Source organism: Spermophilus citellus (assembly GCF_964194105.1).
Source record: "Spermophilus citellus genome assembly, chromosome: 19".
In the NCBI taxonomy this organism is placed as follows: domain Eukaryota; kingdom Metazoa; phylum Chordata; class Mammalia; order Rodentia; family Sciuridae; genus Spermophilus; species Spermophilus citellus.
The window spans coordinates 15,672,342-15,696,984 of NC_138201.1; the positions used below are offsets into that span (position 1 = coordinate 15,672,342).

Genomic DNA, 24,643 nt, shown 5'->3' on the forward strand with positions numbered 1-24,643 from the left:
TGGTTCCCTGGTCTGCGCCCCACAGTGCATGCTCCCCGACAGCACGTGCCTCTCCCCTCCAGCGCTGGAGACCACTGGCTAATAGCTAAATGGAGAGGCCACTGAAGAGCCCTGGGGGCGCAGGGCAGTGTGCCCTGCTCCTCTCTGCACTCACCTCTAGAATGGGGTGGTGGGGAGCCATCCATTAAGTGTCAAATGAACTGAGGAATTGTTTTGTATCTACGTCTGGGCTGCTGCTCACCAGACGGAAAGGAATTCAGGCAAAATTGGGCTCCAGAAGTGTCATCTAAGGGGCTACCTCTGCTGGAGAGCTTCTCAGGTGCCAGGTCTGAGGAGAGTGAGGTGACCAAGCCAGGCCACCAAGCCACAGGACCTTCCCTGGAAGCTGCAAAGGCAGATGTGGGTGTCCAGGGTGACAGAATCCCACTGCTATGTGGAGAGATCTTTGGAAAGTAAACTCTTTGGAGACCTTTCCAAGTTCACGGGTGCATTGTTACGCGTGGTATTTGTGCTGTGTGTGCATGTGCATGTGTGTGTGTCAGTGTGAGAGAGACAGAGAGAAAGGAAGAGGAGGCAAACGGGGAGGGATTAACAGCTCTATTAAGAGTTGGGCTTCATTCCACCAGGGATGATTTGCTTTAAGTCACTGTAAGTTACTATCCCAGAGACAGGAACTGCAAAACTGGTCCCTGGCATTTCACCTACCAGAACTAGACCCTCACTTCAACCCCCGTCTCATGTCTTTCAAAGTCCCTTTCAGAGCCTTCCACACCCTCTGGCCCCTCTGTCTTGTCAGGAGGCCAGCTTCAGAGCACAGCCTGACTCGGGGGACTTGGAGGCTCATTTGAATGTTAGGTCGAGCCCTGAGTTTGAAGCCAGGAGCCCTGGGTTTGGGGCAGTCTCTCTGCTTCTCATTCACTTCCCCTTCTCCTCCACTTGGCTCTTCTCATCATCTGCCCAGGTTCTAATGTTCATAGAAAATACAATCCAGCAGATTCTTCCTGCTGTTTGGGGGTTCCTGGGGCTAGGCATCTGGGGTTTCATTTTTAGTTTATTTGTTTTTAGGTACTGGGGATTGAGTCTGGGGTGCTCTACCACTGAGCTACATCATCAGTCCTTCTTATTTTTGAGACAGGGACTTACTAAATTACTGAGGGTCTTGCTAAGTTTCCGAGTCTGGCTTCGACCTTGCAATCCTCCTGCCTTGGTCTCCTGAGTGGCTGGGATTTCAGGCCTGTGCCACTGCACCTGAAATCTAGATTCTAACTAGAAGAAGTTGGCTTATCTGTTCAGGAAAACCACACTGTTCCAGGGCAATCCTTCCTTCCCAATCACTTTGGGGGCTCCAGGGAGATCAGTTTCTCTCCCCACAGTTTATGATTTCAGACGCTTGACACGCTCTTTTATCAATTCAGCTCCGCATGCATCCGTCTGCAGTTTAATAATTTAAATGTCACCTGGAGAGTCACCTGACTTTATAAGAGGCCTCGTAAGATACAATACTCAAGCCTGCTCGGGTGGTTGATACGCAGGCTAAACGTGGGCAGAAAAGGAGATCATTTTCCCAAGAAAGCTCAGTGCCTCGGGAGTGTGAGGAAAGAGCTATTTCCATCGAAAGCTCAGCTGTGGCTCAGAAAAAGAGTGGCACGTTGACAGGGAGACAAGAAGCAGCCAGGAGAAGTCTTAACGCACAAAGAGTTGGAGGCCACAAAGCAAATGTCAGGGTGTGCCAGGATTTCTGAAGCAGGGAAGCAATTTTTGACAAAAAGAAGACTCATGTAGCTTCCCCTGGGGGCAAGGGAAGTCCCTAATGATTAGAAATAAGAGTGGAAAGAGCCCCGCCACCTACCATCTCAGAAGGGATGGGCATGGGGCTGAGGCTGGCCTCCTGGGGCCTCCTTTTCTGGCCACCCTTCCTACAACCTTGGCCCTGTGTTTTGAGTGATTCTTTTGGGTCCTGTGAGGAGAAAGACTACTGGGGACTTATTTACTACCACTGAGCTTTGCCTCACCCTTCAGACTAATTTTGCATTATTCTGGCCCTCAAAGAAATGCCTGGGCCACAAACCACCATGTTTTCTGAATAAGCCATGAATTTTAAGTTCTCTGGGCCTCCTGGAATGTCCCTCCTCCCTGACCACCATGGAGAACTTCTCTGGAATTTTCTGGACTCAGCTTCATCCCTGGTCTTCAGGAGTGACCATGGCAGGTTACTTGAGGTTTCTGCAGCTCAGTTTTCCTAGCTGCAACATGGGAGTGGTCCTGTTTGGCCTGATGGGATGAAAGGGATGTGTAGGGTCAAGCGAGACTGACTGGCAAAGCCAACTGCAGAGGCTCAGAAAGAATCATGGTGGTAATGAGAGTAATAACTGACATGGACGGAGGGCTTGTTGCACTGTCCTGGGTATTCTGCCTTCATTAGCCTCCTCTGGGTGCCACCTCTGGCTGGTAGCACACGCCTGTAATCTTAGCAGCTCTGGAGGCTGAGGCAGGAGGATTGCAAGTTTGAGGCCAGCCTCTGCAGCTTAGCGAGAGACCCTGTCTCAGAATTAAAAAATAAAAAGTGCTGGGGATGTAGCTTAATGATAGAGCACCCCTGGGTTCTTTACCCACCCTTGCAAATATGCATGTAATTTGTTCATGGTTGAAAGAAGAAAGGCATCAGCCAATTAGGAGCTCTCTGGTTCAACCGGCACAGCCTGGATGACTGAGGGAAACTGCAGAGTCAGCTTGGTAAGTTGCAGGGGTTGACAAAGCCCTGGTGTTGGCCAAGGAACATGGAACCTCTGGCTGTCACAGGAAGAGGTCACAGAGACCCCTATTAATTCATAGTCACCCATTCACTCATCTACCCCGACACACACCCATCTACCTACTCACCCTCCACCTTCCATTCATCTGCCCATCTGTTCCTCCCTCTCTCTGCCTTCCTGTCATCTCATTGATTATTTATCTATTTATGGATCAACCAATTCACTTACCCAGCCCATCCACCCACTATTTCCCAAAGGCCTATGCTGAGGGGACTAGAGAAGACTCAACTGTGTCTCTCGTTCTCAAAGACCCCACTGCCGGGCTGGGGATGTGGCTCAAGCAGTCGCGCGCTTGCCCAGCATGCACGGGGCACTGGGTTCGATCCTCAGCACCACATAAAAAATAAAATAAAGATGTCGTGTCCACCGAAAACTAAAAAATAAATATTAAAAAATTCTCTCTCTCTTTCTCTTAAAAAAAAGAAAAAGAAAAAGACCCCATTGCTTGCATCAGATGGTGAGAAGAGACAGAGGACTGTTGTCCTCAGGAAGGGGGAGACACGGTGTGTGCGAGCCCGGCTGTCACCAGGGTCTCATTTTCCTTGGCCAGGTCCATTTTTGCACGGGAGCAGATGAGTCGTGAGAGTGAAGGGCATGGCTCCTCCTTCCTGCCCACCTCCTCTTGCATGGATTCAGGGCGTCCTGCAGTCTAGATTTCCCATCCTGGTTGGGAGATGCCTGGACTTCTACCCTGGACCAAGGGTGGTTCCCGAGAGCCCCCATGTTCCATGGCCCAGTTGGCAGGGCCTGGGTGGGAAACTTACCCTGAACTCCAGCCCTCGTTCCCAAGACCACCACAGTCTAATGGTATTGTGGGATTGGTTTCAATGACTAAGAATCTGGCTGGGCCCCTGGACTCAACAGCTGGCTATAAGGTGGCCAGAGGTTGACTTTGCTGCTAATTGACTTTGGACAAGACCCTTTGCCTCTCTACCCTGATGCCTCTGCTGGAATTTACTTACTTGTTGGTCTCTGCATTGCCAAATGGAATCCTCCTATAATTTTATCGCTGAATAACCACCCAGTCATCCTGTATGCTAATTATGTGCCAGGTGTGGTGCTCAGCGCGTCCCACTTACTGATTTGCTCCTCACAATAATCCTATTATTTTACCCAAGAAACTAAGGCACCGAGAAGTTAAGTAACTTGTTTGGATTCAAGCTAGTGAGAGGTTTGAACCCAGGCTGTCTGGCTCCAGAGTAGGAGTCTTGACCACTGTCTGCTCATACCAGAGGCTCTACTGTCCCTCCCACACTGATGGCTGTCAACAAAAAGAATCATGTGGCCATGATACTTTCAGGAAAGAGCCAGAAATACAGGCACAGGGGTCCTAGGATCCCAGAGTTCAAGGTATAGCAGCAGGGGACCCTATGTGACTATTGGATTACAAACCAAGGACCCCGATTTCCAGGTCTCTGGCCTGGCCCCAAGCTTAAGCAGCTGCACCTTCTCCCCAGGTGGACTCACTGACCCTTGTCTCTTGTGCCACCTGGACACAGCCTCAGTCCACCAATATCTGGAAGTGAGATTCTAGCTTTGCCACCGCTGTTCCCGAGACCATCTGAGATTTAACACCATGGAGAGGTTTCTACAGATCTCCTGATCGATCCAGGGACTTCCTTACTGTAACTGAATAATCTGTGCCTCAATCCAAGCCCACCGCACAGGGCTTTGCCCACATGGCTGCCCCCATGGCTGGAAGCCTGTTCTGGGAATCGCCTCTCCCCTCTCTGCCACATCTGCAGGACAAACTCATTCACAGCGTGGCGGTTATTTTAGGAAGGCCGGGGGAACCAAATAAAGCATCGCTGATCTCTCTTGATTCCCAAATCAGGGGAGAAAGGAGACAAAAATGTCATCTCTGGCATCACCCGCAGGGTTCTCTATCACCCGTCTGCACACGTTCTCCGACCTACTTTCCCCTCTGTGGATTCTGCCTCTCTTGGCCTGCAGCTCCAGGGTGATGGGGGTGGCCGTGAGAGGCAGAGCGCCAGAGCCGCCTCCTTATCCCCACAGCAACCCCCAGTCCTTCGCTGCTGACTCATGCTGCTGACTCCCTAACTTGGCAGCTCCCACAAATCCCACCGGATTATGAAGGCTGCAGCTGGCTCCTGGCTGAAGGGGAAGGTCAGGGCTTGGGCACATGTGGAGGGGAAGCAGAAAGCTCCGCCGATTCACCAAGAAGCAGAAATGCCCTGCATCTGGGTGCCCGTGGCCATCTGGATGAATGAACTCTGGGCTTCTCGTCCATAGTCCAAACGCTGGTTAATTACCAAGAGTCAACTTGTGTTTCTAAACCCAAAAGGCATCACAGCATGATGAGACTAAGTAGCATAGCTGAGAGAGTAAGATGATTGTTATTTTATCTTATTTTATTTTAGTTTTTGGTACCAAGGATTGAACTCAGGGACACTCAACCACTGAGCCCCCTCCCCAGCCCTATTTTGTATTTTATTTAGAGACAAGGTCTCATGAGCTGCTTAAAGTGATTTTTTTCATCAAAATAAATAATTTTATTACTCTTACTAACAACAGTGGTATTATTGGTGGCAGATTGTTTATAAAAATGGCCACAGTTTTTTCCTTCTATGAATCCATGTCCTAAGCAGCACCTCTCAGCAAGAGGCAGAATCACTAATTCACTCTGTGAATCTGGGCTGGCCTCCCAACTTGCACTGCTCAACGGGATGTGTCAAAGTGACAGTTTACAGCCCAGTTCTCAAGAGACCCTGAACACCTCAGTTCTAAGAACCCTGTTGTCACCATGTGAATTAGCCCAGACTAGCCTGCCAGAGGAGGTGAGACTACACGGCAGAGCAGGGGTAGCCTAGAGGAGGCCAGGCCAGATCAGCCAATGGTCCTGCCAAGATCAGCAGGGCTGGACACTTGAAGCTCTGCAGATGCATGAGGGAGCCCAGCTGAGACTGGAAGAACCACCTTGCTGAGCACAGCCAGAACCACTGAACTGCAGGATTGCTAGCTACATAGAGCCAGCTCTTAGTCCCTGTGGGGGATTGGTTCCAGGACCCACAGCAGATACCAACGTCTTTGGATGCTCAGCCCCTTAAATAGAATGGCACAGCATTTACACAGAACCCACACAATCCTCTCCCATACTTTTAAACTTGTCTCTAGCTGACTTATAATACCAATCTAAATATTACATGTAAAGAGTTCTTTTAGTGTATTGTTTAGGAAATAATGACAAGGAAAAAGTCCGTATGAGTGCTGTACAGATGCAACAATTCTAGTCCTAACTAGATTTTTTTCTGCATATTTTTTACCCACAGTTGATGGAATCAGCATACGGAATCCACAGACATGGAGGGCGGACTGCAGTTTCATTTTGTGTTACTAAATTTTGAAGGGGTGTGTGTGTGTGTTTTTTGAACCAAGGGGTGCTTACCTACTGTGCCACATTCCCAGCCTTTTTAAAAAGTTTTTTGAGACAGGGTGTCACTAAGTTGCTTAGGACCTAAATTGCTGAGGCTGGCCTTGAACTCTCAATCCTCCTGCCTCAGCCTCTGGAGTCAGAGGGATTACCAGGGTACACCACCATGTCTGGCTTGAAGTATTTTGTTTTGTTACATAGCATAAACTAATTAATAAAAACATTTTGGCAAGGGGATCAATGGCAGGATTTAACAAAAAATTGATGGTAATAATTAACAATCTTTTCTGTTTGATCACACAGACATTAAAGTTAGAATATCAAATCAAACAGAAATGAATTGCTTATTATCTGACCACCCAGGAGTGCATCAGCAGGAGCTGAGAACATCAATGCCATCGTTCAATCTGCCCAGGACTTCTGGGTCGCATCATGGACGGTTGCGCCCCCTAGCCAAGGCCTCAGGTACCTCTGTGTCATCTCGTGGACGATGCGCCCCCTAGCGGGGGATGCCACAGGTGCCCACTTACCAGAATCTTGGTGGTGTAGGCGCTGTTGATGGCGATGGCGTTGACCAGCAGCTCCATGGTCTTGGCGTTGATGGAGCTGGGATCCGGGATCTCCTTGTAGTGGACGTCACCGACGTAGGCCTGCACCACTGTCATACGATTGGTGGTCAGAGTGCCTGTCTTGTCTGAGCAGATGGCCGTGGCGTTGCCCATGGTCTCACAGGCGTCCAGGTGGCGCACTAGGTTGTTGTCCTTCATCATTTTCTGGGAGAAAGGGCAGATAAAAGGGCCATGGTGAGGAAGGAAGATGGGGGAGATGGGGTGCCTGGGGGGGAGCCCTGGGTGATATGGAGTAACTGAGGCTGAGCCTCGGTTTCCCTTTAGCCTCTGCACGTCAGAGGATCTTGGTTATAAAGGCCTCTTACACCTGGACTTCTTTTGACTGGCCCTTTTCTTTCTCTTTTATCATTTGAACCATTTAAAAGATTACTTAATTTTTTTACCTCAAGATACAGAAGTAATCTACATTGTCTATGGAAAAAAATAGTGGAAAAAATATGCAAAAATTGCTCATCATCTCTAGCAATCCGAGAAATGCAAATTAAAACTACGCTAAGATACCATCTCGCTCCAGTAAGAGTGGCAGCCATTACAAAGACAAACAACAACAAGTGCTGGCGAGGATGCAGGAGAAAAAGGCACACTCATACATTGCTGGTGGGACTGCAAATTGGTGCAGCCAATTTGGAAAGCAGTATGGAGATTCCTTGGAAATCTGGGAATGGAACCACCATTTGACCCAGCTATTCCTCTTCTTGGACTATACCCAAAGGACTTAAAAACAGCATACTACAGAGACACAGCCACATCAATGTTTATAGCAGCACAATTCACAATAGCTAAACTGTGGAGCCAACCTAGATGTCCTTCAGTGGATGAATGGATTAAAAAATGGGGCATTTATACACAACGGAACATTACTCATCAATAAAAAATAATAAGAACATGGCATTTGCAGGGAAGTGGATGGCATTAGAGAAGATTATGCCAAGTGAAGTTAGCCAATCCCCCCAAAACAAATGCTGAATGACTTCTCTGATATAAGGGAGGTGACTCAAAATGGGGTTGGGAGGGAGAGCATGGGAGGAAAATTACCCCTAGATAGGGAATAGGGGTGGAAGGGAAAGGAAAAAGGGGAATAGCATGGATGGTGGAAGGAGACCCTCATCATTATATAAAATACAGGTATGAAGATGTGAATTTGGTGTCAACATACCTTATATACAGAGACATGACAAACTGTGGTATAAGGGTGTATTAAGAATTGTAATGCAAAAAAGAAAAAATAAAAAAAAATTAAGGTTGGGTCTCTCTTGATTACTTCAAATATTTTACTCTTAACTGAGCATAAATAATTATTCCTTATTTGGTTATGGATTTTTCTCAAATGTATCACCTTCTACTGGTGCCTGTTTTTCAGTGTCTTTTCAATTTTGCCAAAGGTAAATAAGTTTAGCATACATGTGTTTATGGATATAGGAAATAATTTGGAGAAATATCAAAATATGAGTGTCATTATCTCTCAGTGATAGAATTTTAGATTTTTATTGACTTCTTTTTATAAAATCCATAGATTTCATTTTTCTATAATGAGCACATAACTTGTACCATAAAAACTATGAATTCCTTTTAAATAAAAATATACTAAAAGGAAAATGAAAAGTGAGCCATCAACTGCCACCTAGAACAGCTACATCTTATTATAAATTTAAAAAGAACAGATGTTGATGTATAACAAAATGAAACCCTACTATACATATTATTATTTTTATAGAGCCTCCCCTTTTCTGGCTCAATCCCTGCTTCTTCTAGGTTCTTAAACAAGTAATGAAAATAAAGTAATTTTCAAAGAACCACCATTTCTCATGCAGGTACCCTGACAAGTTGACCCTACCTGGGAAGGAAGGGCTAGCAAAGCTGCTAGAGGCTGAGTCAGATGGAGTTCTAGTCTGTGCCTAGAGATTTTTTTCCCCTCTTGATACCAGGGATTGAACCGAGGGTGCTTAACCACTAAGCCACGTCCCTGGACCTTTTTGTGTTTTATTTAGAGAAAGGGTCTCAATGAGTTGCTTAGGGCCTTGCTAAGTTGCTAAGGCTGACTTTGGAATTGCAATCCTCCTGCCTCGGCCTCTCAAGCCACTGGGATTACAGGCATGTGCCACTCTGCCCGGCTAGGCCTAGAGACTTCATTTGCTTTATTCTTGCTCCTCATTATAATTCTTTACAGCAAGGGTAAAATAAGAGTGCAATTTGAATAATTTTACCAGAGGTTTAAGTTAGATACTGATAGGATTATTGCTATTGAATTTTCCTGATTATAACCCGTGATAATAATGCCAATAAATGTTACATTGAATGGTTGACCAACATTTGGAATTTGCAATACACTTTACATTCTGCAAAGAGCCTTTTGCATTTATTTTCTTGTCTGATGTTGTAAGAATCCCATGAACCCTGAGAAGATCTGTTTTGGCAACTGAAGAAATCTAGGTAAAGAGATTAGACCAGGATCACACTCCCAGTGAGGTTGAAGGCTGGTGTTTGAACCCAGCTCAACTTAACTGCACAGCCTAGATCATTCCATGGAGCCCCAACCCATCTTCTCTCTGAAGAGGGTGGTCTACTAGGCTTGAGAATCCCTAAATTGGGCTGTCCAATAGGGTAGCTCCATGGGGCTACCATCGAGCACTTGAAATGTGGCCATGATGTCTCCCACAAGGGCAGAGGTGTAGTCATGTTTATAAATAAGGCCAAAGGGTACATGCAAAAAGCACATTGCATTTTGAAGACACTATGAAAAAAGAACATGTAAAAGAAATCTCTTTATAATTTTTACATCAATCACATATTGCATTGATAATAATTTGGATATATTGGGTTAAGTAAATTGCATTATTAAAGTTATCTTCACCTGTTCCTTTTTTACTTTTAACAAAATGGGGCTACTTGGACATTTAATGTGGCTCACATCTGTTTTTCCCAGGTAGCACCAATCCAAGTGGTCCCTGCTGGGCTCTTGATGGTGACTCCCAGATCCAGGCTCAGAGAGGAATCGTCTGCTTCTCCTGGGCTGGGTGCTCTAAGTTTATCAAGTGACTGCATAAGTAACATGACCTAAGATGACCAAAGCTAACAGGTGCCAGATATACAAACTGCAGACAGCACAGGGGCCTCAGATTGTCTAGACACACGGTTCCTCCAAACCGGGTCTGTGCAGTTTTCAAGGAGATCCCCAGCTCGGTGGGGTGGCTGTGGAGCCCCTACTCATGGCTATGTAAATATTGCCCTCTCTCGTCCCGGGCTCCCGAGGAGCATCTTCATGTGACCTGTTTGGGCTTTAATTTGTGGGATGGAGTTTCTCTGAAAACCCTAAAACAGAGAGAACGATAAGGGCTGTATATATTTCACAGAGCTGCCACTTCCTGGCACCAGCCTGGAGATCTCCTTTCTGGATGAAATTACATCGGAGAGCCCAGCCCAAATTCCAACTTGGAAACAGATGCTCACTGTGCCCTCCAAAAGCCCTGCCAGTTTCTTGGAGTGGGGGCCTTATTTATAAACACGACCACACCTCTGCCCTTGTGGGGGACATCATGGCATCAGGACACTGGGTGAAAAGAATCCAGAGCCCTGCCCTCCAAGGTGGGGAAACCCCGGGGCAAAGGGAAGAAATGAGCAGGACGTGAGAGCCTTGGAGTGACCCACAGAAGGTCAGACTTGTGGTGTCTGGGACCCGCGGATGACCACTGCCTGGGCAGGTGGAAGTGGGACTCCGCCATTGATTGTGCTTTGGAAAGCCTCCCAGACCCGAGCTGCCCCAGTGAATATCCACTGCCCAAGAGTCCTTCATTTAACTGCTTTTAAAACCTCTCAGTCTATATCCAAGGTGAAGAGGCTTCTGTCAAATTAGGCTTCCCTTTGTTTTCATCTTACCTCTTTCACACTTTTTAGATTTTGACCTCTGAGATTAGTTGTGTAAATACTATGGCTACGAGGGGCCTGTTACTGTGGCTGCCAAACCTCTGCCTATATTCAGTGGGATGGGGATAGGTTTTGGCCTCAGAGCGATATCTGGATTTTATTTAATTTTTGCAGTACTAGGGATGGAACCCAGAACCTCATGCATGTGAGGCAAGCACTCTGCTACCGAGCTACACCCCCAATCCTATTTTATTTTAGGGGATTGAGCTGATTGTCAATACAAATCTGGAGAATTTATAGTAAGTGCAGATTTTTTACTTCTCTTGAAAGATGTGTGAAGATCTGACCCCCTGGGCCTGCAATCTATAAGGCGACATTTGGCTGGGCTAAATAGTGGAGACCCCTTTAGCTAGGGCTGGGCTCTTGGGTCTGTCCCTAGCTTCCTCAGGTGTCTGAGTTTTGGGGACAGCAGACATCCTCTCTGAGTCCCTGATGTGTCCATATGCTTCTTGGCTCATCACCCAACCCCAGCACCAACCCTCGGGCCCCTCCCCAGGCTCCCAGCTGGGGATGTCAGCTGACTGGTCCTGCACTCCCAGCTCACCTTCACAGAGTAGGCCAGCGAGATGGTGACAGCCAGAGGGAGTCCCTCGGGCACAGCGACCACCAGCACCGTCACACCAATGATGAAGAACTTGACAAAGTACTGCACGTAGACGGGCGTGCACTCGGGCAGCCACGGCTTCTTGTTGACCACGAAGGTGTCCACGGTGAAGTAGAGCACCAGGATGATCACGGTGATGGCCGACATCACCAGACCTGCAACACGGGGGGAAACCTTCTTAGAAGGCTCCAGGTAGGGCCCAAGGGGCCCTGAGAAGTGAGGTATGGACTAAACACTTGGCTGAAAGGTCCCCGGGGTCTACCTCCCAGCTCTGCTCCTTCCTTACTCTGTGACCTAGAGCAAGTCCTTCGTCCTCTGTGAGCCTCAGTCTCTTCCTCTGTACCATGGGGATGCAGATTTCCTTCACGCAAAGTGCCTAGCACAGTGCCCACCTGACACTTAGCAGGTGCTTCAGAAATGTGTGCCAAAACAGGGAGGTGAAGTTGAAATCACTTATTTCCTCATTTTTTTAAAAAACATTTTTAGTTGCTGATAGACCTTTATTTTATTTTATTTTTTAAATTTTTTTTTAGCTGTTAATGAACCTTTATTTTATTCCCTTATTTATACGTGGTGCTGAGACTCGAACCCAGTGCCTCACACATGCTAGGCCAGCGCTCTACCGCTGAGCCCCAGCCCCAGCCCCTTTCTTCACTTATTGATAAATAAATACCTTTTGAGCATTTATACCAGTCACATAGTAGTTCCTAGGCTATGGACTAGAGGCACAGCAGTTACAGCGTTCTTACCCTTGGGGACCTGATGTTCTAGAGGGACAGGCATACCAGAAACAGATCACACAGTCACAAGATCATTGATGCTGCAAAGAAAAACCAAGGTGATGTGACAGAAGGTGACGTGGCAGGGGAAGTTGTTTCAGCCAGGATAGCCAGGGAAGGCTTCCTGGAGGAGGTGAACTTTGGGCAGACACAGGAAAAGGAAACTGAGGCTCAACAGGAGAAGTGTCTTGTTCACGGCCACAGGAGGTACTGTAGCAGTAGGGATGCCGTTGGCAACCTCCCGAGATCCCCTGGGGTCTCTCTCACCAGTTCAATGTGCCCATCTCCCACCGGCGGCAGGTGCCGCAGAGACTGCTTACATCTGCAGCCTTTGCCAGAGGGAAGTGGCACTGGGGGCGACGGGAGTCCCCTTGTCATGGGAGTGAACCAGCCCCCATCTGGGTTCTAGTGAACCCACCCACCCACCAGTGGCTGATGTGGGGGGTCCCAAAGCCCAGGCCCTGCTGCAAGGTGGACGGGCCCCCTGTCATGTGGCTCATGGTTGTGCGGAATCAAGTGGAGACTAGGAATGTTCCAGAAATCTCAGTGGCATCTGGCTTCCTCCCCTTACTGCAGGCTCCACATGAGAAAATCTCGGTAAATCCCTCACCACCCATCTCAGATCTGCTGGCAGGAAGGTCAGCCCAAGAGGTAGGCTGTGAGGGAGGACTCTGAGGGCCATGGGGCTGTTGTCTTCTTAGTCTCCTCCCCTAACCAATGCCACCTTCCCTTGGAGTCTTGTGCCTGTGACAGTGATGGTGGGGACAGAGGAAATCCCTGGGCCCGTCATTCCCCACCCCCTACCTCCAGCTGCGGGGCCTCAGAGCCGGGCTCTATCCCTGTCTGACAGTCACAGGGGCGGGAAGCCAAGCTCCCAGCAGCCCGGAGCTGTCACCAGGCCCCCGAGTTTAAATATAGACAGCCGGGCCTATAATTTTCCTCCCTCCCCCTGCTGTGGTGTCTATAATTAGAGCCAGGGAGACAGCCACGGAGGAGAGCAGCCAGGTGGGGATGCCTTGGCACTGGCTGTATCCTTAGCCAGGAGGGGCAGCGAAGGCTGTGTTGGAGGGTTGGGACTCACCTTGCAGCTGGGCTCAGCTTCTCGGGCCAGGGGGCTGTCACCAGCCACCACGTGCAGCCACTACCTCAGTAGGGAAGCCCCGCTTGTTTGGTTGGAGCGCAGACAATGGGCTTCTCCCTGGGCTCCTGGCCTGCCCTCGGCCTCTTTAATCTTTCCTCTGCACCGCAGCTGGTGTGGTTCATTATAAAGCCCCAATCCGTCCCTGCCCAGCCCTACTCAAATCTCTTCCATGGCTCCCACTGTCCTCAGGATAAAAATCTGAGCTGCCTAGATCTCCAGGCTCTGCGGAATCTGATCCCTCTTGAGTCACTGCATGTGCCAAGGGCTAAGTCCTCTGTATACATAATTCCCTTTAATCCTCAGAGCAACCTGTCAAGTGGGGATGACCTGTAACCCCATTTTACAGGTGAGAAGACGGAGGCTCAGAGCAAGCTGATGATACTTGGCCCAGTTCTCACAGCCATGGATGGACTGCAATGTAGGCCGTCTGCCCCGATCCAGGGTTTTACCCTCCTTGTTCTGCCTCACTAAGTGCTGAGTGTTTACTGCATACAGGACTCAGATTGATGGCTATGGCAGGAAAGCCTGGGCTTCCAGGACCATCTCTTTCTTATTTATTTTTTGGTACAGGGAATTGAACCTTAATTAATCCCTGAGCCACATCCTGAGTCCTTTTTATTTAGTTTAAGATCGGTTCTCACCAAGCTGCTTAGGGCCTTGCTAAGTTGCTGAGGCTGGCTTTGAACTTATGATCCTCCTGCCTCAGCTTCCTGAGCCCTGGGATTTACAGATGTGTGCTCCCCCACCCGCCCGGCAGGACCCTCTCTTTCAAGGTGACTGAGGCCAGCCTGGGGTCTCACTGGTGGCTTCAGTCCCTCAGCCCCCACCGCTGCACACTCACCCGCCTTGCCAATCTGCACTGCCAGTTTGGTGAGCTTGCCCTGCAGCACAGACTTCTCCTTCTTGTGCATGTTGGCCTTCTTCTTGTCGTCTGCGTCGCCGCCCTCGGCACTCTTGAGGGGCTGCATCTCCATGGCGGCTGCCCCGTCCTGCTGTTTGGCTGGAGGAGGCAGAGCACGCACATTCGCACACACATACACACAGACACACAGATGCGCACGCAGGTCAGCCTTCAGGGTGGGGATGCTGGCACCCACCCTGCCTGCCCAGTGGAGGTGCTGGCTGCCCCGACTGGGCCCCTACATGGTGGGCACAGGAGCCCAGATGGAGTCTTGGGCTGCCAGGAGTCTCACTGCCTCAGAGAGCAGTCTCTACCCTGGGTTCCCAGCAGGAGTGGACTGGGGTCCCCTTGGGGCCTGAACCCACCCACAGACCCTACTCAAAATGGACCCTTGGTCTTTCCCATAGTCAGATAGGAAAGAAAGTCTTGGGCTTTCCCAGCATGCCCCTGGGGCATGCTACTAAGATATTGAGGATCCAGCAGACAGGAGGGTAAAAAATGAAAAATAAGAAAGACGTTTAAAAGGTAAAAGAGGGTGAACCTCTGTGCACAGGTACCTAGTCCCCTGTCAGTATGGCCTCTTCAGCATGGGACTGAATGGAGGACCTGTGGCCCTTTTTTGACAGAGATTGGGCCAGCTCTTAACCTACCCCATCCTTCCACCTGTAAGGATCTCAAAGAACCAGTTTTGAGTCTGCAGCTGAATGGGCCGGGAGCCCAAAGGCTGGGGAGACGCTGGCCCAGGAGTGTCCTCTCTTCTCCCCAGGGACACCTGGCACCATGAGTATCACAGCTACATCCCCAGGGACACCAGGCCTCGTAACTAGCCTCCACTTCTGGTGCAATCTGGTGTGGGTGGGGAGGGGCCCGCGCGGACCACAGAGGCTGGGACAGAGGTTTACCTTTGCTCTGGCTGGAGTCCACATTGCCATCTTGCATTTTACCTACACGACAAAGAATTTTAACAGACAACAGAGAACAGATGGCACAGGTCGGTCATCACAGAGACGTAACAGGCCACGGACATTCATGTCACAGATGGAGGAAGGACTGAGCTGTTCAGGTGCTGCGTAGGCCCGCAGACCCAGGGCAAGCTGGCTGCCAGGCCGGCCACAGGGGGCTGTCACACATCTGAGTGACTCTGGATTCTCTAGGGGACTCAGGAGAGAGGGTTTCTGTTGCAATCACCTTGGCCCTGAGTGTTTTATAGATTCAAGGACCATATTTGAGAGTCAAGGGGACAGAGCCTGCTGGCAGGAAGCAGGAGAACTCCAGACCCCCCTCCAGTGAGGCTTTTATAACTTTTTGACAGCTGTATTTTGTGGGCTGGGAGGGGGCAAAGGGGAATGTTCAGCTACAACCTTTTTGTTTCCTTGTAAAAGGAAACATGTAAACACAATGGAGAAAGAGAGAGACAGAAAAAGAGGGAGGGAGGGAGAGAGGGAGGGGGGGAGAGAGAGAGGGAGGGAGGGACAGAGGGAGAGAGGGAGGGAGGGACAGAGGGAGAAAGAGAGAAGGGGGGAATTGATTCTAGAATAAGCAGAGTCTGGATGATGTATGTAGTTCTGTGTCCCTTTGTATCTGGCTCCAGGGGACAATTCTACTTTTTCCTCATCTTTCTGAAGGGCTAAGAAGCTATTGCATGGATGACAACCAGCCCAATGTTCCTGACAATGACCAGGGCAAACAGTGAACAAGAGGTCCCCAGCAGTGATCTTTGAGGGGCCCTGAGCATGTCGGGGGGCTTCATGAAGCATCCTCATTTCCGAGGGGAAAGCTACGACCCCTGGTTAAGGGGACTTTATTCTGCAGCTCTGGCCATGGTAGGCAGGATAAGTAGAGTCAGTGGGTTCCCCTGGGCAGCCCCTTCCATGCCAGGGCCTGCTGCCTAGCACAGGGGAAAGGGTGACTATGGGGATCCCTGCCCACTAAACAGGGCAGCCCTGGCGCAAGTGGGTGGCACTGGTGGCTGCTGTCTCTCACCTGGAACACCTGCCTCTCTCCTGTACCCTCTGGTCCCCTGGCCTGTGCCGCTCATCTGGATTTATTCCTCTGGTCCTTGCCACTTAGGGAAGGGTCTGAGGGGGCTGGCCGCCCTTGGACATCTGCTGCCAGGCCCACCAGGTATCAGGCTCGTGTGGCCTCCATGATTTCATGTGATCCTGTCCATGGCCTCCCCATGAAGGGTACTCTTGAAGCAAACCCATTTTCAGATGAGAAACTGAGGCTCAGAGAGGGAGATGGCCCACTGACGTCTCTGCAGGACAGTGGACAGCTGGCCCCAAAGTGTGTGCGTGTCTCCACTTTGCTGTCTCATTTCCTGAAGCCCCTCTGAGCCCAAGGAAGGGCATCGGGATGGTGCTGCTGGGACAGAGTTCCTGAGGGTCCCTGGTTTGGCACCAACTAGCTGTGTGACTTCACATCTCCCAACCTTGGCTTCCACCTTTATCCCAATAGTCACCTCCCATAGTGTTCAAAAGTCACCTTCAGCTGGGAACAGCGGCATATGCCTGTAATCTCAGTGACTCAGGAGGCCGAGGCAAGTTCGAGGTTAGCCTAGGCAACTAAGAGTGACCCTAAGAAACTTAGTGAAACTCTACCTCAAAATAAAAAATAAAAAGGGTAGGGGATGTGGCTCAGTGGTAAAGTGCCTCTGGGTTTAATCCTCAGTACTTAAAAAAAAAAAATTCACTCTCTCAATAACCACTTGCATGGTTCAGCCTTCTGCCATTTAAAAGGGCTTTTGCAAGGGTCATCTCTTGTCAGTCCCTGCAAGGTGGGGTGGGGGGGACTGTCAACACTCTCATGTTACAGATGAGGAAACCGAGGCCAAAGGATGTTCAGAGGCATTTACCGGTAACCTCAGCATCACCTTGAAACCACATTATTAGCTTGTTAGCATTTCTGCACCCAATTTTTAGGTGACACACAGGAGGGAACTGGCTTTCCTGGTCCCTGCTCGTCACGTTCTGTTCCAGTGTCCATGCTGGGCTGTTCTCACCAGCCCTCAGAGCAAGGCTGGGGTTTAAAGAGAAAGGCCCCCATTGCTCTATTGCTAAAGTCTTCCTACTGGATTTATAAAACAACAACCAGAGAGAAGACTTTTCAGAGCAAACAGGAATGAACAACAATTATTTTTATTTCTTAAAATAATTTTACTAACTAGGCTAAGGGGCACCAGAGGACTCAGCTTCAATAGTCTCTTTTAGAAGGCTCGAAGGGGCCTTTATTTGAATTGCATATTATCAGATGCCTAGCCGGTGTGCGTGCCCATTAGACCCAGCTAGCAATTTCCTCTTTTATTGCCACAGTGATCACATGGCTAGAAAAATAATTGCCAATGCATATGTTGGAGGGAGGGAGTACATTGTAGGAGTGCTTTGGTGCAGATGGCCTGGTTTCTCAGAAACAAGGGACTTACTGGGGACTCTTCTTGCCTGCCCGGCTCTGCACTGTGATGGGACAGCCAGCTCTGGTCCTATGAGGGACCAGGAGGGTGGGCTGTATTTCAGGGGATGTGGCAGGATCTGAGAGCGGGGCTGGGAGGGGCCTCGGAGGTCCTTCTCTTCCAGATGTGGCTGTTTCTGAGTCCTTCCTCTTTGAACATCAGGAGGGATAGAGGTGAGAGGAGCACAGATTTGGAGGAGACAGACCACCACCAGCTAGGAGATCTGGAAAATGTCACTTTTCTGTGCCACCCTCTCCTCCTCTGTGAAATGGGTCCATATCAACTAAGGTGATGCTCATGGGATGGACCTGCAAAGTGCTGCATAAATGTTAGGGGTTAATGGTTACACGTTATGACTCCTGCTTAGTGGTGTATTAAATAGGCATATGTGGACAAGCATAAAAAATAATAAAGCAATTAAGGAAATCACACCTCCAGGATGCATGAAACACATCTATCTTTGTGATGTGGAGCTTGGGGGAGTAGAGTTGGGGGATGCTGGCACCCCAATTTTTTCTACAACATCTAAGTCATCAAGATTTGGCTCAGAGGAAGGGGATAAAATTACAGTTAATTCTCTCACTTATCAAGGCTCATAAATTTTCACGGTGCTCTTTCCTAGAGCATGAAAGGTTTGTTAAAATTCAGATTCTCATTGTGTTGGTCTGGAGGTGGGGCCTGAGATTCTGCATTTCTAACAAGCTCGGAAGCGATGCCCAGACTTTGGGTCCTCCTGGCATAGAGCAGTTTCCCAAAGTGTATTTATGGGGCATACCCGTCCCTCAAGATTCAGCCAGGAAGGGTCCTGCTGTCAAGTCAGCTTGGGCACCCTTTATGACTCTACAGCTCTGCGCTACCATCAGCAAGTTCAAGGTTCGAGCAGTTCTGCAAGTGAGGAAGAAATCAATTCAGACCAGGGGTTCTCAAACATCTTTGACCACAGGATCCTTCTCTTAGGGGAAAGACCTTTTCTTGTAAGTTTCACTCCATCAAGAGATCCTGGTTCAGGAGGAGCACACACTTTGGAGCCAGCCTGGTCTGGGTTCTGGGTTGAGATCCCAGTTCTGCTACTTTCTTGCCCTGTGTTCTTGGGTGCGTGTCTTGGGTCTCCTTGAACCTCAGTCTCCTCATATTTAAATTAGAGATAATAAAACCTGTGTCATGGGGATTAAATAAGATGGAAATCCTGCAACAGCACCTGCATATAACAGATAATTAAGAAATGAAAGTTCCTTATTTCTCCTACAATTTTTTCCCTCTGGATGCTGGGGGTTTGGGGCTGCAAATTGGAAGTGAACTTGACACCCCCCCTTTTTTTTTTCTGGAGCTGGTTGGCATAGATGGGGTCTGCTGCTCATTACCTGGGGGAAGTGGGTACCAATGCCTGGTGCCTTCTTGCCCCAGCTGTGGGTTTGCCCATCTCTGTTCTGTCACCTCTCAGCCAGCCCTCCCTGACGAGTGACACCTCCCACATCCCAAGCTGTTCTCCTTGCTCCTCCCGGGCCTGAAATAGACCTGCACCCAGACTAGCATTCTGCTTGCGGAAGCGCCTTGTCTAGCCCCTGACATCTTCTAGGAGCTTCCGTAGTTGGTCACTTTGCAGACAGGTAGCTTGACAGAGGTCTGGGGCAGAGGCTGGGGGCGGTGACAAGTCTCCATGCTTTGCAGGAGCAGTGAGGAGTGAATGAAACAGAGGATGAGAGACCTGTGGCCCAGGGCCTGGTGTGCAGGGACACCAGAGAAAAAAGACATTTCTGTTCTTTCCTTGGCTTATCTGGAGTCATGTTTTCATGGCTTTGCCATAATGGCTCTCAGCAATCCCGGAACAGCCTGGTTGATTATCATGTTACCTAACTTTGGGGCAGGGGCAGTATCTGAGTCAACAGAAGCCTCATCTGTCCTGAAGAGAACTAAATCTTCTGGAGGCTTGGAGGCAAGTGCATGGAATTCCTCCCAGGCTGTGCGTAAGGAGGGACAGATGCAGCCCCCAGCTACACGGGGTAACCCCGCCCTCACCCATCACCCCAGGGGGCAGTAAGAATGCAGAGTCCCACAAATGCCCCAGCACAGGCAACAGCAAGAAACACCAGTCCACATCGGAGGGACAGAACTAGGCCCGAGCCCAAGCAAACCCCCTGCCCGTTAGCTCCATGAAAGAGAAGAGGAAGAAAACTCCACCGGGCTCAGCCATGCTCTGGGGTGGGGCCAAGGAGCTGAACCCTGGCTTGGGTCCTCCTGCCTCCAGGGAATTTTAGTGGAGGCTGGGAGTCTTCACGGGGGACCCAGATGCCGGCTTCAGCTCAGGTCCAGGCCCCAGGCCATCTTCCCAAAGCCAGGGCAGAAATGCACTTAGTCGGAGGGCCACGCCAGGTGGGACACTGCTTCTTGGGGGCCAAATCTGAAGCCAAAGTCATGTCTCACACTTTGGGCTCCCCTGGGGGGGTTCAGGGCCCAACAGGAGCCAGCACCTTTGGGTAGCTACAAGCAGGTGTGGAGTTGGTTTCCGGCTGTGGCTCTGCTCTTAAGCGCCTGCCCCATGTGAGAGGGTGACTGTCCCAGTGCGAGATCCCATGCACATCCGAGATCTGTGCAGTCCAGAAGAGGGAGAGAAAGCCCAGAGTTGGGAGCGGAAGAGAGAGAGAGAGGCCCGTCCAACCCAGACCGAGACTGACCATTGCCATCGGAGACGTACCATTGACTAGGCTGGCCCTCGCACTATCTGCAGCGTTTGAAGCTGCCACACCGTCTGCCGCTGCAGGGGGAGGGGTGGGAGGGATGGAAAATGCAGTGTGTCACAATGGAGAAAAGCAACAACGATAAAGACATGAACCCACTGGCGGGAAAACCATGTGACTCTACAACAACAACAACAAGTCTCCATTGGAAATCAAGAAACTGAAATTTGGGGGTGGAGGTGAAATGTTCCCAGGGAGATGCCACAGGGGTGGGGTGGGGGGGACGCAGACAATGGAGGGTCTTGAAATAAAACATGGAGGATGAGCAGGGTGGTCAGGAGGATGGCATTCTTCCGTGGTGAGGTCTCAACAATGTTGGCCCAATGGGTCGGGTAGGCCCCATGTTGGATGAAGGGGCCTGGCTTCCCATCAGGACCAGGGGGCCCTATGACCAGGAGTCAGCTCAAGCTGTTCAGTGAGGGGTACAGCGTGTGCACCAGCCATGCAGAAGGGCTATCTGCTAAGATGGCCATCACTGTGTCCTGGTGGAACAGCAGTCAGTGGAACAGCAGTCATGACAGCTGTTAGGATCCTGCCTTCTCTCAGGGCACTTGCCATCACTAGCTCTTCCTTCCCTAACCTGCATACTAACGATCGCCCTGGTAACCCCCTGATGAGATAGCCTTCTGTTTAAAAGGTAGCATCAAGCACGTCTCAGTTTGTACACAAGCAAAGGCGTTAGTGAAGTTTTCTTAATTTAGCAATTAAGAATGATTTGAGATGGACAAAATTCACATCCGTTGCTCTTTCTTGGGGGACTGGGGTTCTGTGGGGAGGAGGAGAATGAGACCCTGTAGGGTGAGAGATGCTGGTGGGTGAGGCAGACATGTTGTGTGGTGGGGGATGGGAAGCCAGGTGGACTCTGGGGTGTGAGTGGGGGTGTCGGGGTCTTGTGTGCTGTGAGGTGTCATATGCTGGTATGACTGGGCAGAGTGGGGTGGTACCATATGGTACAGTGAAGTCCCGTAAGGCAAGAGGTGGAGTGAGGTGCTGGTGTGTCCTGCTGGGCTGGCATCCCATGAGGGCACAGAGGGGCATCTGTAATAGGGCCACCTCCCACTGGGTGCTGGTGGTCTAGAGTCAGGCCCTGGTGACCAAAGGCTGCAGCTATTTCTAAAAGCCCCATCTACTCTAAGGGGTGTCTTACTGTACCTGGTAGCTGAAGGCCATCCCCCTTCTTCACACCTGTGTGATGATTTTTGAGACATGTTAATGATGGAGAAGCACACACAGACTCATCTCACACACACTCACACACACCCAGGTCATTCTGAAATGGGAAATTGCAACTGGCGGGCTCTAAGCTGTCTCCAATTGAGACAATGGGATGGGGAGATGGGATGGGAGCAGCTGAGCTACTCATGATGGCCTCAGATGCTGGCCTACTTCCTAGGTTTCTTGTGCCACGTCCCCTCTGCATCCCACCTCTTCTCCCTCCAATATTTTGTCTCACTGGTGCATGCTCAGAGAGGGACCTTGACTACACTCCAGGGCTACTGAGACCTGCCTTCCCTATGGCTTTTCATAAACACAGGTCTGGCTTGTGGGAGCTTCTGAGCATCCTTGTCCCTGAGTTGAGCCCAGTGAGGCCAAGGAGGTTCAAACAGGCCACAGCATTCTGCCCAACTCCCAATACCTCGTGCCAGGCCTGGCCACCCTGGCCACAGATTTCCCTTGGTATATGGACACTGTCTTGATGCCCCCTGGATGTTCCTGCCAAGATTCTCTCCTCCATTTCAACCTTGGCACCCCTTTGCTCTCTCCAGCCTCTTGATTTCCCAGACCACGGCTCAGATCCAGTGTTCCTGCTCGTGAGGGTGGGTGCAGAGTCACAATCTCATCATCTTAGGGGACCCACTGAAAATGGGTTTTGCCCTCAGGAACAAGTAGACTTCAATCCTGACCCAGGCTCTGTGCCTGGGTGGCCCCTGAGAGCTGGAGATAGCAGAGTTGCCCCTGAAACCCAGGCAGGGACCATCTGCCCTCTTATCTCTCTTCTTCCCAGGCTCCAGAAGTTCTGGGTGTTGGGGATCCTCCCCTGGAGCTTAGGGAAGAAGATAAAAGACTGAGGATGTGAAAGGGGGGCTGACTCTGAGACTGAGTATGGGTGTCAGGTAAGCAGCAGGGTGTGCTGAGGCCAGAAGCCCAGACAAGACTGGGGTTTTCACAAGAGCATCCCTTATCTGTCCTGAGAAGCATTTCCTCACAGGCCACACCCACTGCACTGCTGGGGGTCCAATGAGTTCTTATTTTTAAGGGGGAGGAAGGATCAGAACTGGGACAAGGTGGCAGCTTGAGGGGAAATCAGAGAGGTGGCCTAGAGCAGTAGATTTACAGCCATGCTTTTGGCCATCTTCCCCAGAATAGCTACTGCCCACGTTTGGGACAAGTCTATGTTGGGTAGCTTTTCAGCTCTGCCTAGTGGAGTTGACGATGGTGGCAGGAATAAACGTCAGTGGGAATTTCTACTCAGTATCAAGGTGATGAGACCTATTCATGCTGGCTGTTTCTGCTGCTTGAAACAGAAGACTCAACCTCATGCTCGGCATCCTTGGCCTGGCCCCAAGGGGAATGAGGGGCCTCTGTGACATGACTGGACAAAACAGAGACTGGGACAAGACCCTAGAGATGAAACGGACAGAGCCCACCTGGCCCCAGCAGGGCCTTGAGGATGGAGGCGACTGTTGGTACAGGGTGTGGACACAGAAGGCACTCAGTAACTATTTTGCTGACTAACAAATAAACAAAAACAACAAAAAATGTGGCCTTAAAAGCTCCTCTCCTGGTCTGCAAGGGGGGTTGTGCTTACCTTTTTTGTCTTTCTTCTCTTCCTCTTCACCACCAGCCCCCAGCAGGGTAAAGATGATGCCAGTCTGAGAGTTCACGCCTACAGCAGTCACCACCATTCGTCCTGAGCCCTCCATCACATGGGTACCTAGGGAAAAGAGCAAAAGCCAAGTTATCATTACATCCTCCAAACTCCCTCCCCAGAGGAGTAGAAGGAATGGTCAGCTCCCAGCTCTTTAGCTACAAAAAATTGTAGGGTACCACCTATGGTTAAGGTTCACACTGTATGTGTGTGATGGGTTTCTTAAGATGATTTCACCTCGGGACAGTGCCAGGATGGGCCTGGGGCTGAAGACTGCTGTCCTTCGGTTCTCAGGCCCTCCCAATCATCTCCAGGCTCACCACCTATTACCCTGTTCTGGAAGGTCATTTTCTTCCTCTGTCTCCTTCTCCCTCTTCCTTTTCCACAGTAACAGCCCAAGCTGGGGGGTACTCCCTCTTTTCCTTATCGATAGTATGTGGAGCCAAACCACATACTGCTTAATTCTGCAAGTAGTAAAGAGGAGCCAACTGAGGACTGAACACTGCTCAAAATGAAATCCATCTTCCCTCCTTATTTGTGGTTCAGAGGTTTGTGAGTTTGGATGAGAAAAATATTATGCCTTTGTTTTCATAAACCTCTGACTGCCATTTACCATTTCTTCCCACCATGAATACAGAAATGCTATTGGTGCACCATCACACACATTACAAAATTCTCAGATTTTTTTGGTATCATTTTTACAGCTTTGCAGATTTTGTGGCTAGTTTTCTCTATTTTTCAACTATTGTGGTTATTAAGCATCCTGATGGATCTTGTTGTTCAGTGTGCTAATCAGGAAGCACATACATTTTTATACCACTTATTTTTATACTTCTTTATTTCAACATAATTGGTTTTCCTTGTAATCTAGTATTTTTTTTTTTAATTTTCTCTTTTTGGTACCAGGGATTGAACTCAGGGGCACTCGGCCACTGAGCCACATCCCCATCCCTATTTTGTATTTTATTTAGAGACAGAGTCTTACTGAGTTGCTTAGCATCTTGCTTTTGCTGAGGCTGGCTTTGAACTTGTGATCCTCCTATCTCAGCCTCCCAAGCCACTGGGATTACAGGCATGTGCCGCCTCACCCTGCAAAGCTGTATTCTAAGAAGAGGTGGCACTTAACAATGCCACACTTCCCCAGGGGTTCATGCTGCAAGAAAGATTAAGGACCCCCTTCCCAGAGTTTCAGATTTCTCAAACTATAATTATTTCAATGATCTGGAGGGGCAGTTGTAAGGGATGAAGTGGCTATTTTTTTTTTACTGATGCATTATGATTACATATAATAGTGGGATTCATTTTGAATTCTTTATAGATGTACATAACATAATTTGATAAATCAATTTCATTTCCCATCATGACCTTCCCGACTCCCTCCCCACGTCTGATTCCCCCCCCTCTACTTTCTT

The 24,643-nt window shown here is 49.6% G+C and overlaps 1 protein-coding gene across 11 annotated transcripts in view; it reads right to left on the reverse strand.

Annotated features, from left to right (window-relative positions):
* Window positions 1-24,643, reverse strand: part of ATP2B2 (ATPase plasma membrane Ca2+ transporting 2) — a 207,140-nt gene that overhangs the window by 38,433 nt on the left and 144,064 nt on the right. For 8 of the 11 annotated variants that reach the window (XR_014019885.1, XM_081276197.1, XM_081276198.1 and 5 more), the window contains 7 exons: window positions 23,172-23,297; window positions 21,515-21,547; window positions 20,320-20,379; window positions 15,082-15,123; window positions 14,120-14,278; window positions 11,299-11,513; window positions 6,735-6,977 (listed from right to left, as the gene is read on the reverse strand). Coding sequence is in view for 10 of the 11 variants with exons in the window: in XM_081276197.1 (XP_081132323.1) it covers window positions 6,735-6,977; window positions 11,299-11,513; window positions 14,120-14,278; window positions 15,082-15,123; window positions 20,320-20,379; window positions 21,515-21,547; window positions 23,172-23,297 (878 nt within the window). In the remaining variant the exon portion in view is untranslated. The remainder of the gene's footprint in view (window positions 1-6,734; window positions 6,978-11,298; window positions 11,514-14,119; window positions 14,279-15,081; window positions 15,124-20,319; window positions 20,380-21,514; window positions 21,548-23,171; window positions 23,298-24,643) is intronic. The other 3 variants (XM_081276201.1, XM_081276195.1, XM_081276200.1) reach the window with 2 other exon arrangements.